The 12,909-nt window shown below is 36.0% G+C and overlaps 2 protein-coding genes across 2 annotated transcripts; one reads left to right on the forward strand and one right to left on the reverse strand.

Annotated features, from left to right (window-relative positions):
• Window positions 1-1,924: 1,924 nt before the first annotated feature.
• Window positions 1,925-3,609, forward strand: LOC112048892 (androgen-induced gene 1 protein). Its single transcript, XM_024086594.2, has 2 exons — window positions 1,925-2,183; window positions 2,986-3,609. The coding sequence occupies exons 1-2, from the start codon at window positions 2,031-2,033 to the stop codon at window positions 3,568-3,570; spliced, it is 738 nt and encodes a 245-aa protein (XP_023942362.1). The 5' UTR covers window positions 1,925-2,030; the 3' UTR covers window positions 3,571-3,609.
• A 2,783-nt stretch (window positions 3,610-6,392) lies between these two features.
• Window positions 6,393-11,309, reverse strand: LOC112048891 (protein asteroid). Its single transcript, XM_024086593.2, has 2 exons — window positions 11,078-11,309; window positions 6,393-10,764 (listed from the first exon to the last, which is right to left on the reverse strand). The coding sequence occupies exon 2, from the start codon at window positions 10,762-10,764 to the stop codon at window positions 8,632-8,634; it is 2,133 nt and encodes a 710-aa protein (XP_023942361.2). The 5' UTR covers window positions 11,078-11,309; the 3' UTR covers window positions 6,393-8,631.
• Between the last annotated feature and the right edge of the window lie 1,600 nt (window positions 11,310-12,909).

Genomic DNA, 12,909 nt, shown 5'->3' on the forward strand with positions numbered 1-12,909 from the left:
GCACGCACGTGCACGCTGTTGGCGGGCGCGCACGCAGCGCTACACCTCGGTTGCGCACCTTTCACTTTTCAGGCGTTGCTATTGAAAAGAGTAAACTCCATTCGTGCGTCGGAGCTGACACACTTTTTTTTTCATGCCTAACGACAATAGCAGGGATTCACTGGATGCAGGCAGCTCAGGATCGTGGTGTTTGGAAGTCCCTGCAAAAGGCATATGTCATGCAGTGGACGTCCATCGGCTGGTATGATGAAGATGGCAAATTTTGGCCTTACGGCAAAGGCATGCTAAAATTCTCTCCTCTAACTCTTTCCACTGTTTTCTGTATGTCCATATTCTTATCCAAAGCGGTCCTAAGGTCATTTTCAAGTCATCCTCCCATCTTTTTGTTTCGAGACCTCGGCTCTTAGAGCCATTCCTTGAATACCAAACCAGAATTGACACTACAGAGTACAGACCTCCAAAAACTCGACTTGAACGGTTTTGATCTAAATGCAGTTTTGTCTGTGAATAATTAAAAATGAAAATTAGGAAAGACCGCAAGTAACAATAAAATCATAATAGTTATACCCACCTATTTTAAAAGGAAAACGTTTTTTAATTTATTGCGAAGTACCTAAGTACAAATAACTATTTGGACATTAGATATATATGCATTAGATACACACATCACTATCTAGCCCCAATTATGGGTATTAAGATAGCTGATGAATAATGAATATATAAACATAATTATAACAAACACACGTGTCAGCCACCCAGACACAGGATGCATATGCACAATAAATTTTTTCCAGTAAATAGTGGAAATTGTACCCACAGCCTTGGATACAGAAAGTAGGATCATTACCCACTACGTCACTGGGCTATCAAAACGAACTTCCAAGCGTTAAACTTTTTAAACTGTTCTAGTCTATGATGATTGCTTTCCAATCGAAGGTGTTCCACAGGGATGTATTGCACCACCGTGGTTGTTAAACCGATTTATGGATAACCTTTTTGATAGATTTGAAAAAAAAATTGTATGAACTACCTCGTTGGTCCAGTGGTTAACGTGATGTGGTTTTGAATCACGAGATCCTGGGTTCGAATCCTGGGCTGTTTATTATGAGGTTTTTATCTTCTAAGAATTTTCAGTTAAGATTCTCAGCCCGTTATTAGGAAGTTGGCGCTGTTACACCCACGTGCCTCGTTGAGCACGTTAAACTGGTGGTCACGGTCATTTTCTTAACTTGTGGTAGTGGTCGTTAATGACTTTAATTTTATCACCGATCCACATTGGAGGTGCGTGGTGGGCTTAAAGTTCCCTCTCCTATAGAGGAGGGAGGACTAGCCCTATAGTGAGCCGTTAAAATGCTTTTTTTCTTTTTTTTTATTCTTTACAAGTTAGCCCTTGACTACAAACTCACTTGATGGTAAGTGACGATACAATCTAAGATTGAAGCGGGCTAACTTTATAGGAGGAGGAAGAAATCCACACCCCTTTCGGTTTCTACACGGCATCGTACCGGAACGCTAAATCACTTGGTGGTACGTCTTTGCAGGTAGGGTGGTAACTAGCCACGGCCGAGGCCTCCCACTAGCCAGACCTGGACCAAATTAAGAAAACCTCAAAGCCGGGAATCGAACCCAGGACCTCCGTCTTGTAAATCCACCGCGCATACCACTGTGCCACGGAGACCGTCAAATGTAATGATGATGTATGAACTAAAAAAATATTGACTTCTAATGTAAATAAAAAAACAAGGAATTAAACAATTAATTTCTATAATATACATGAAACAATTGACTTACCTTGCTAAAAAATAATGCGCAAACATCCTGCAAGTAAGTAATTAATTGCTATCAACTACAGGCAAGTCAATTAAACAAAGATACTGGTACACGTAATAACCCGTTCATACTAAAGTGGTTACTCAAATACTCAATTACTCAACAGAACAGAGTCGAGTCTGCCGCGACCATAGACTGACGTGCGGTGGAATTTGATTTTTTAATTTTTATTTTTTTTAATTCTCATTGCAAAGGTCAAAATGTCGCGCGCGTTGTTACATTTAAGTGTAGCATCACTAAATACATTCGTAATGTGGTACGATCAAACGTATATAACGTTTCCGTTTGCTGTTAAAGAGATGGAAGGATTTCCTTTGAAATCGAGGAGCATGTTTCTAACTATATGGTGTTTGGTGAGTAATATCTAAGTGATAACGTTCGTAACGGTCTCAGGGATTGTTAGATCTAACTGTAAATGCTGAATCATGGAAATTGATAAGCAATAACTGCTTTATTGCAAAAACTTTTTAAGTCCTTAATTGGCTATCGTACTTACCTATGGTAGGAGCATAGACTAACAAATTTTAAGAATTCCAAAATTAGGTAAAGTCCTTTTCATTAAAGAAGTCTCCCAGACGCGGCGCTAATGTCATAATGATGCTCATGATCTTAATGTCATTTGGGTAATCAATTTTAGTTCAGTTTTAGCCGTGGGACTTCTTTCGTAAAACGGACTCTATGTATGGGTATTGCAGGATCTCAGTCCATAGAAGAGTGAAAAATACTTTCTACTACCAAACATACAAAACAATGTAATTGATTAAACAATCGGTCAAGCCATTATGAAGGATTGCGACTTCAAATATCGAGACCCGAGGTTATTATATTTTAGGAGATTTACTATATTTTCGAGTATGGATAGTCGACAGACAAGTCGTATGTAGGCAGCTTTTACTTTTTAACATTCTCTTTTGAACTTTCACTTGTTTATTTTGCGCGTGCAAAATAATTTAACGAACGAACGAAACACAATAGTTCTTAGTTTTAATTATTGTAAGTAGGTATGAATACAAAAAAGTTAAATTATACAAAATGTCCCATAAACAATGGATCAAATGCAAGTGAAGAATACATTACCTACTTATTTATCCAAAACTAATAAGATTAGTTACACTTACAAGGTACAAATAAATAGAATTTTCTTTTTATTTTCAGATTTTGCAAACAGTGTACCACTTCGTCGCATTCCTGAATGACGTCTTTGGAACGAACGCTCAGTCACCGAAAAAGACGCCTGTAATCCGGCAAATTAAAGACACCATCTTCTCCCTTGCTTTCCCAACAGCAATTTACGTGTCTATCGCATTTTGGAGCATATACGCCATAGACAAGGAGCTTATATTCCCGGAAAGAATTTCCAAATTATACCACCCAGCGCTCAATCATGTTATGCATACAACTGTGTCGTTATTTATTATCATTGAATTGTTCACATCATACAGAAATTATCCCTCAAGAAAAGTGGGTTATATGGTAACATTTTCTTTCTATATATCGTATTTAGTATGGTTCTTTATTGTCTATGCCAAAACGGGTGCATGGGTATACCCTGTGTTCCAACCTTTGAATTGGCCAATGAGATTTTTATTCATTATCTTAAGTGTAAGTGGTGCTACTGGTTTATACATTTTGGGTGAGAAAATTAACAATCTTGTATGTAAGACTCGTAAACAAAGTTATACCAATGGTACTAGCAATGGTACGACAAATGGTACGGCTAAGGCTAAGAAAAAATCATAAAACTACCTACAATCAATAAAAAAATATAAAAATTAAGAACGCCTTTCATTATCGTCTGATCTATATAGATACTATCAGAAGAATACATACAACAGAGGGTACAGTACTTTATCATAATCATTTATCATTCGACGGCCTCCGTGGCTCAGTGGTATGCGCGGTGGATTTACAAAACGGAGGTCCTGGGTTCGATCCCCGGCTGGAATTGTCTAGAAGACTGACTGGCACTAGTCTCCTCTTACCCAAACCCCCCTCCCCCTCTACCTTAGACCCATAAAGACATAATAATATATATTTTAAACACCATGCAGATTGGTGCAACATAAGTCAATAGTCGAAATATACTTGATTGTTTGTTTGCATTGAAAAGACTATGAAATTATTGGACCGATTTGAAAAATTCTTTCATCAATGGAATACTACATTATAAGGGAGTAACATGTGCTATATTTTATCCGCGTATTCTCACGGGAAAGAGAACTACGCCGGTGAAGCCGCGGGGTTCTGCTAGTACTCAATATTCATCCACGTAAGCTTTTAATTTATTTGACAATCTTGTGGTTTTCATGGCCCGGCTTATTGACAAAGAGGTAATAATTTTCCTGTGTAATTAGGTAGGTACTTAGTATCTATCTGTTAGGTATTTTAAAACATGCAAGTTGTTATTGTTTTCAACTTAAAATAACTTGGCAGTTATTACGTAGTTATAATTATTATTTATACCTACTTCGATGGCCTCCGTGGCGCAATGGGGTTCGATCCCCGCCTGGGCCGATTGAGGTTTTCTTAATTGGTTCAGGTTTGGCTGGTGGGAGGCTTCGACCGTGACTAGTTACCACCCTACCGACAAAGACGTACCACCAAGCGACTTAGCGTTCCGGTACGATGTCGTGTAGAAACCGAAAGGGATGTGGATTTTTCATCCTCCTCCTAACAAGTTAGTCCGCTTCCATCTTAGATTGCATCATCACTTACCATCAGGTGAGATTGTAATCAAGGGCTAACTTAACTTAAAAATAAAAACTTAAAAATACTTATTAAAGTAGGTACTAACAGACGCAACGCAGTTGAGGAAACAAATGGCATATTTTTATTAAATTTACACACAATTGAGACTTAATTTTTATAGCATTATAGTACGAGATCCGGCATAAAGAATGTTACCCTCATCTGTTTATTTGGGATGAGAAATTAATGATAGAAAAGATTCACATTGACACATTGCAAATAGGTTGGCTACTGAAATTGAGCCCGGTGAATATATTAAATGATGATTTTTTTTATTGAATGTATTTAATCTCCTTCCCCTCTTTGCTTAATAAGTAAAAATCGTAAACTATATTAAATAATATACCCAACAGAATTGAAAACTTAAATATTGCCTGCTTTAATAAATAAACAGTTAATTGATGTTATATAAAAATACGGTAGGTATTCAGTTATAAGTAGACCTATATGTCAAACAAAAGCTATATGCCCAATTTTACTGTATTAAAATTGCCTTTGATCTAGTTCATGGTTCATCTTGTAAGAAAAATGTGTTTGGCCACAATTTAACTAGGCAACCTATTCGCAATATGTCGATGTGAATATTTTCTATCATTTATTTCTTATCCCAAAAAAACCTAGATTAATCTTTACGATCGAACTCCCTCTCTTTTACTAAAGTACTTAATTTACAAAGGTCTATTTATAGCTAAGTGTCCCATGTAAGATGACAAGGTAAGGTTGAAAAAAGTGACCTACCTTACAGCAGTGGCGTGCAAATTACAGATGCATAAACGCACTGCATACCCTGAGAATTTATTACGAACCTGTATACGAGTAGCAGGAGGAGAGCTTTCTATTTTGTACAATTGTACGTACAGTACCTACCCTAGTTAAGAACAGTGTGCACGCCACTGCCCGACAGTATTACAGTTCAACAACATCAACAATCAACCAGTAACAATCTTTATGCTTAGTCGGAGTACTTTAGCAGTTTGGTCGAGTAGCGTAAAATTTAGCTGCTAAACGTGTCTGACTTGGTCGCTAACTATGGGTCTCATAAGAAGGCTCAGAGTCACAGCGAGCGATGGAACGAGCTATGTTAAGAGTATCTCTACGTGACCGAATCAGAAATGAAGAGATCCGCAGAAGACCCAAAGTCACCGACATAGCTCAACGAGTTGAAGTGGCAATGGGCGGGGCACATAGTTCGAAGAGTGGATGGACACTGGGGTCCCAAAGTGCTGGAATGGCGACCCCGTACTAGTAAGCGCAGTGTTGGTCGACCCCCCACCAGGTGGACTGACGACATGGGTCGCAGGGACTCGGTGGATGCAGGTGGCTCAGTATCGTGATGTTTGGAAGTCCTTACAAAAGGCCTAGGTATGTCCTGCAGTGGACGTTCATCGGCTGATATGATGATGATGATGATCAAGCGTGTTTGAACAATGAAAAATTTAGTAGTGTAGGTTAGTCTTTAGTGGAATCAATCCATTTTACTCCATTTTAACAGGTGAGTAGTGCCTCCCATCACTCGTCCACGCTCACTAGTTCACCGGCTCAACAAGTCCGAACCAGACGAAATAGTAGACGCAATAGCAGTAGCAAGTAGTTCATTAATTGCGAAGAAACAATTATGAAATTGTTCTTTTATTGATTCATGTTCGTACCCATTCGTTTTATTAATCTCACACAAGGGGGAATGCCCAACGGCCCATACAATGTCGTCCCAGAGAACCCAGGTAGGTATGCCCCCGTATTAATTCGAAACATCCAAAGTTGTAGCATTTTGTACCTACATTTTCAATAATTTTCAAATAAAATAAAACATTGAATACTGTACCGAGTTATTTTATTTTCTCGCAATCGTAGTGAAAAATATTGTGTAACACGCGGGGCTAAACCCATTATACACTCGGTTTCTATTTAGGCCTAAAAACCTCGTTTGAAATGGGTTTTTATAGCCCCTTGTATAAAAATCTACTATTTTTATTTCTAGGGCAAAATGTTCCCTGGTGGACCAAAGCGGCGAAGTAACATTTGAAGCTGTATTATTTTCTGTTACCAACAAGCTTAATAAACAAGAAAACGAACAAACAAACCAATTTTAAGTCAGGCTGTATGGTCAACGATCCTAGCTTGTCCCCATAGTGGACAAATTAAAGATGAATTAAAAATGTCGTAAAACGTTGTAGCAAACTTATTTTGTTATAGTAATGATTTAATTATTAAAGTAGAATTATAAAGATTTTTTTAGATATAAGCAAATTGCCGGGTGGTTAGGGTAGGCCTGGGCCGGGGATGAGCGTTCCCCTTTCCTCAGCCACTTCTTCTATTAAAACCATTTTATTCAGCTTAATCAGTTTATTCACTTATATTGCGTTGTAGGTTGTTTATCTTGCTAACCACCACTTATTTGTGAACTATACTCAAACAAAGTAGGAAACGATTTTTGGGCAGTAGCAAGTAGTTTAGTACGCTACTCGACTAATATGCTAAAGTAGTCCGAACTAGGCTTTAGGCTTGTAACGAGTTAGATCCAAAAAAAACTACAGGTTGATATAAGAAGAGAATTTAATACCAGAACCAGAACCTATTGGTTCACCAAAACAGCAGACACATGAATATCTTGAAATGCCGACAGTCAAAGAAGAAATAACAAAAAACGCCTTAAAACACAAAAGCCGACTGCTAGAGCACGCAAACAGTCTTGCCAAATTACTATTAACGCCTGGTAAGACGAGGCTAAGATGCACTGTGAAAGTGTTGTGTGGTGAACAGTAATAACCAATGTATATTAATTAGGGTTCATTTACACGAGCGGCAACTGCTACCGACGACCGCAGTCGACGACGTCGCTGCGGCAACAAAGGGCGGCGGTCGACCGGCGTCGACCGCCGCCGTTGTCTGCCGCCGTGACGTCGCCGACTGCAGTCGACTGTCGTTGTCTGCCGCCAAGACTACTACTACCAAAAACTTAGTTTATAGCGACCAATCACTAACGGATCTAACTAAACAAAAAAAAATATGAGGGGTACACAATAATTGCATATATTTTTTAACAAAAATATAGTATTTTTTTCATATTTAAGTGAAACATTAAAAACAAACACATAAAACATTTAAATTAATGAACACCAACAATAAGATAGAATCTATCTTATTGTTGATAGATGATCAGATACGCTACACGATATTTATTCTGTCGAAAATAAATGTAAGAAAATTTAGTATTTTTGCTTACTATACGTATATGTATGTATTTCTTCAACAGTACACAGACCCGAAATATAGTACAATACTATACAATTATACACATATGTATGTTGACGTACACAATTTAAGTATAGCATTGTACGTAGTACGGTTGGCAACCCTAGGAACATAGCTGGGCACCGTTAATCAAATAGTTAACTTCGTTAATCGTTAATCCGCTACAAAAAAAGTTAGCTTCGTTAAATGTTAAAGAGTTACATTCCGGAAGAATTAACGCAAGTTAACGTTAATCGTTAATCCGTTAATATGACTGGTTAATATCATTGTGTGAGATCCCCATTGGAAAAATAAAGGTGAGCACTGGGGAAAAATGCCATAATTTGCTTTAACTTGATTTTATCTATAAATTTAACATAAATATACAATTTGTTGATTTCTTTGAAAAAAAATCTTTCATAATTTCTTACTTGTCTAAACCATCAAACGTGTTAATCACGTGTTAATAACGTCGCGCGGTAAATAGTAGGCATTAGATTAACGATTAACGGACTTATGCATATTAACGGAAGTTAACGGGTCCGTTAACATTTTTAAAAGTTAACTTAAAAGTTAATCCGTTAATCAAAATGTTAACTTCGTTAATTAACGATTAACGGATTAACGAGTTAATGCCCAGCTATGCCTAGGAACACATGTTATGACAACAGTAAACATATCTCATACCTTGGACAACAGGTGGAATAGTACTTAAGGACCGATTAGCTCTCTGACCTCAGCAGACCTGCCCTTAAGAAATTCAACATGAGGTCTATGTGCTGACAGTTTAAATTACTGATAGTTTACCAGTATTGCTGGCTATTATGTATTCCAACGGCCCCTTTTTCGTTTCCGAGACTGAGATTGCTCTGTTTGTATATTCATTTCTTTCACCAGCTCCTTATAAACTTTACAAATACTTTTATAAAACATTAATACAGTAGTAGAACCTTTAATATACTGTTCCAGAAACGCTTCAGGGTCAGACTGATTTTCCAACTGTAATGCAATATTATATATAAACGTGCCACTGTAACTTTTATAGCAAATTGTACTTTCATATGGTGAAGTACATAAGGTGTTTAATGCATTAATTTGCTGTAATGCACATTGGAATTGGGCGAACGAATGTATTTTCTGAATATCATAACTTTTAGGCTTTTTAAGTATACTAGCATCTATATCAAAATGTTTTAGAAGTACACTGGCAGCTAACACACAATCTTCGTACTGTACTTTGTTTCTATTCAAATATAACTCATTTATTTCTATACTTTCTGCTGCATCTTGTCTCAACACTTGAAGTTTGATTGCATGTCTGTTATTAAAGTGAAAGTGACCACGTGCAGTACCAGTTTTTTCATCAATCACTTGTAACATAATGTATGACATGAATAAGCTATGAACGTGTGCTTCTGGTACATGACAATTAGAAATCCACCAAAGAATTGATATCATAAAAAGTTGAAAATTTGATGGCAACTGCTCTATCAGAGCATAATTCAAATTCTGGAGTTTGATATCAAGAAAATTGTTAAAATATTGCTTCAACTGCACATTTGTGAGTTGTTCATAAGACATATCAAGAGGTCTTTCAACAGAGTATTCTCTACCAACTAATAATTTAGTGTACCTGCTGCTTTCTCTGCTATAATACAGACAATTGTCATGACAAAAATCTGTCAAAATGTCAAAAGCATATCGTAAAATAGGTAAAACATTGAGAAAAGAATCCTCATTGGTGAAATCTTCTGCTTGTGGATTACAAACATGCAAATGATGTGCATACAAATTTAAATATGAAGTTGGTACAAGATTTTTACGAATTTTGTCAGAAAACCAATCAGGTAAAGTGTTACAAGCATGTTTTGTGATTTCCTGTACATTGAGTTCGTCTTCTTGAGAGCTACCTGCATCAGAAAAGCTTGCAGCATCTCTTTCATCATCTAAATCATCATCAGCAGTTCCACCGTCTTCATCAGTTTCAGGCATTTTAAAATCATATTTTGTAACTTCATTATGAGTCTGTAGATTGAAATATTTAATTGAATTACAGTCATTTGAATAATATCCATCAATACTCTTTTTTATTATTGTGCGAATCTTATTTTTCTGACTTCCCTTAAACCTGTCTAAGATTTTGGTTATTGCAGAGTCTAATGTTTCATTTTTCAACCAGTTGAGCAAAGCATGTATACTTCTCTGTTCTTCATTTAGTTTTTTCTTAGTTTTAGGCAATTTCAATTGACTGAAAAATTTACTAAAGACCTGCTTCTCTACAAAATCATTCCCGAGCAGAGTTGCTAGTAAAGGCAAGACTTCCTCTTGTAGGCCAGAATGTTGACACAAGTGTTGTAATTTGTATAACTTACATTCCATTGCAAAAATCTTTACACCATCCACTACGACTTGAATTGGTTTAGCTTCTAACATGTTAAATGGGATGTATAGAACATTGTAAATGAAGAAATCAGAATCATAGCTCAGTACTGGGCAGTTTAAGTGACGTGCTAGAGCAGCAATCTCATCGTCAGCTTCAAACTCACATATAGTATAGGAAATTTCCATTTCTATAAGCACCTCTCTAAAAATGTCTCTCAGCATATAAGGGAAGATCTTCAGGGAGTCTTGTGTAACTGGATCCAACAGAACAGTTCCTTTTAATTTGGATCTAAGGCGACTGAGCACCGTCCTCAACTTCCTTCTCTCGTGGCAACCATCAAATACAACATATGGGGTCACATTGCATTTTCGCAGATTCTTAAAAAAAGTCTTCGTATATGACGCAATCTTGTCATAATCGCCTCCAAACGCTGAAAAAGTGTTCAAATCTTTAAACAGCTGGGCACACAAATTATGGCCATCAATAACCAGGTTGGTATCATGTAAATGATACTTTTTGAGATACAAATCTCGTTTGTTATTTATATATGTTGTTAAGCCGCGCACACCCATCTGAAATGTTAAAACACAATTATAGGAAGCTAAATAAGTATACAAATATAACATCATTATTGATTTATAAGTGCTCAATACAGTAGTCCGCTTTGCAAACCAGTACTTAGTACTTGATCATTGATCAGAAGTCACTTCTGAAGAAGACTTCTTCATAATTAGGTAGAGAACAAAAAAGCCTACATTAAAATAATTTATTAAGTACCTAATTTGAATATGAGTCTCTCTATGTTATTGACTAAAAATAATGATTTCTTTGACTATTCAGGTATAATTACTACTAAGATTTAAGTAAATCTGAAAATAAACTTACCAAGAAAAATTGCTATTGGAACTATAAAAAATGAAACACTGAAACTACCAGACTTTAGACAACAACAAGTATAGAATTTAGAAATTAGAATAAAGACGCCACAAATATATTTAAGTTTTTATTTAAATTATTATATTAAATTAATACATTAACTTCGTAATCACAAGTAGCAATTTGCAAATTGCAATTGCAAATTTGCAAAACAAACAAGTGACAATAACAACTAAAAATTATGACCATCGATCACAGAATACAGTGTTACCAACTCCCAAAAATATTTATCCCTAAAGTTTGTGTTCAAAATCCCTAAAATCGCCTTAATTATTGAGTTGTACCCCTAAAAATAGAAATTCATAATGATTTGGAAATAAAATGCAGTAATGTTTTTTTAAGTCTTTATTTAATTTATAAAATACTAGCGGACGCCCGCGTGGAATTCAGTTTTTCACAAATCCCGCGGGAACCATGGATTTTTCCGGGATGAAAAGTAGCTTATATGTTAATCCAGAGTAAAATCGATTTCCATTCCAAATTTCAGCCACATCGCTTCAGTAGCCGCAGCGTAAAAGAGGAACAAACATACTTACTCACTTACACACTTTCACACTTACACACAAACTTTCGCCTATATAATATTAGTGTGATTACGACTTCATCTGAAGATTCGGAAGATTTAACAATTATTTTTATTGGATAAAAATTACCGCCAGTCGCAAGATCAAGAAAGAAATATTAATATTATCAAATATAAATTTAAAAATACATATTAAAGAGTCAAAAAAATCCCTGAAAATACCCCTAAATAAATCCCATCTTGCTTATTTATCCCCTAAATCTGGGGGAAAACCCCTAAGTTGGGAACCCTGACAGAATACAATACAGACTGATACTACTAAAATTAAAAATCTATGAATGTATAGGCAGATAGCTCGTGCGGATTAACTTGACACTTGGCAATCTAGTCTGGCACAAATGAGGAGGGCACGAATAATATTTTCACTACTCTTGCTCAAAAACACTGTCATATTACCACTCCACAGCGGGGCTAAACAAGCATATTAGCCTCTAGGGGCTAAAGTAATTTTGTTTTTTTAATTCTTGTCTGTTACGAGTACTAGCCTACTATAAAACGGAGGAGGTTTTATTCGAAAATTGAATCATTATAGGTAAGGCTCTGATTGTTTTGAAAAATAAATAAAAAACTTGAAATTGGAAATAAATGCAGCGTTCTTGTCTGTGGAATGCGTTCATTCTTTTATTTAATATTTATTGAAGACATGGACATCCTTTACGGTGTAATACCTTTGCCCTTTTCTCATGTGAAAAAAATAAAATTAAAAAGCGAGAATTTAAAAAACAAATAATACACACTTGATTTAATTCAGAAAATAATTGTAAATTTGTGACCGTAACTTTCATATATTTCAACATTAATTGTTATTGGTGTCTTCATCTACTGAGAATGGTGATTCTAATTTGAAGATGGATGAAATTTTCAATCTGTTACCATCAAAGTCCAGACGCATTTACTTGAATACTTACCTACGAAAAATTTAATAAGTGAAGAAAACAACAACAAATGGATTCACTTACGAAAGAAGTTTTTTAAACTATTATCTCCCACGTTTACCTCATATACTCGTTATCCATCTTCACAGTAGTCGGAAATTATGTTACCGGGTAAAAATCTCCCATAATATCCAAAATTGTAGACTTTGTACATTTTCAACTAAATAAATCATTGAATATTGAACTAAACTATTTTATTTTCTCGCAATCGTAGTGAAAAGCAGAGTGTAACACGCGGGGCTAAACCCATTATATACTCGGTT

Source organism: Bicyclus anynana, chromosome 3 (assembly GCF_947172395.1).
Source record: "Bicyclus anynana chromosome 3, ilBicAnyn1.1, whole genome shotgun sequence".
Taxonomy (NCBI): Eukaryota; Metazoa; Arthropoda; class Insecta; order Lepidoptera; family Nymphalidae; genus Bicyclus; species Bicyclus anynana.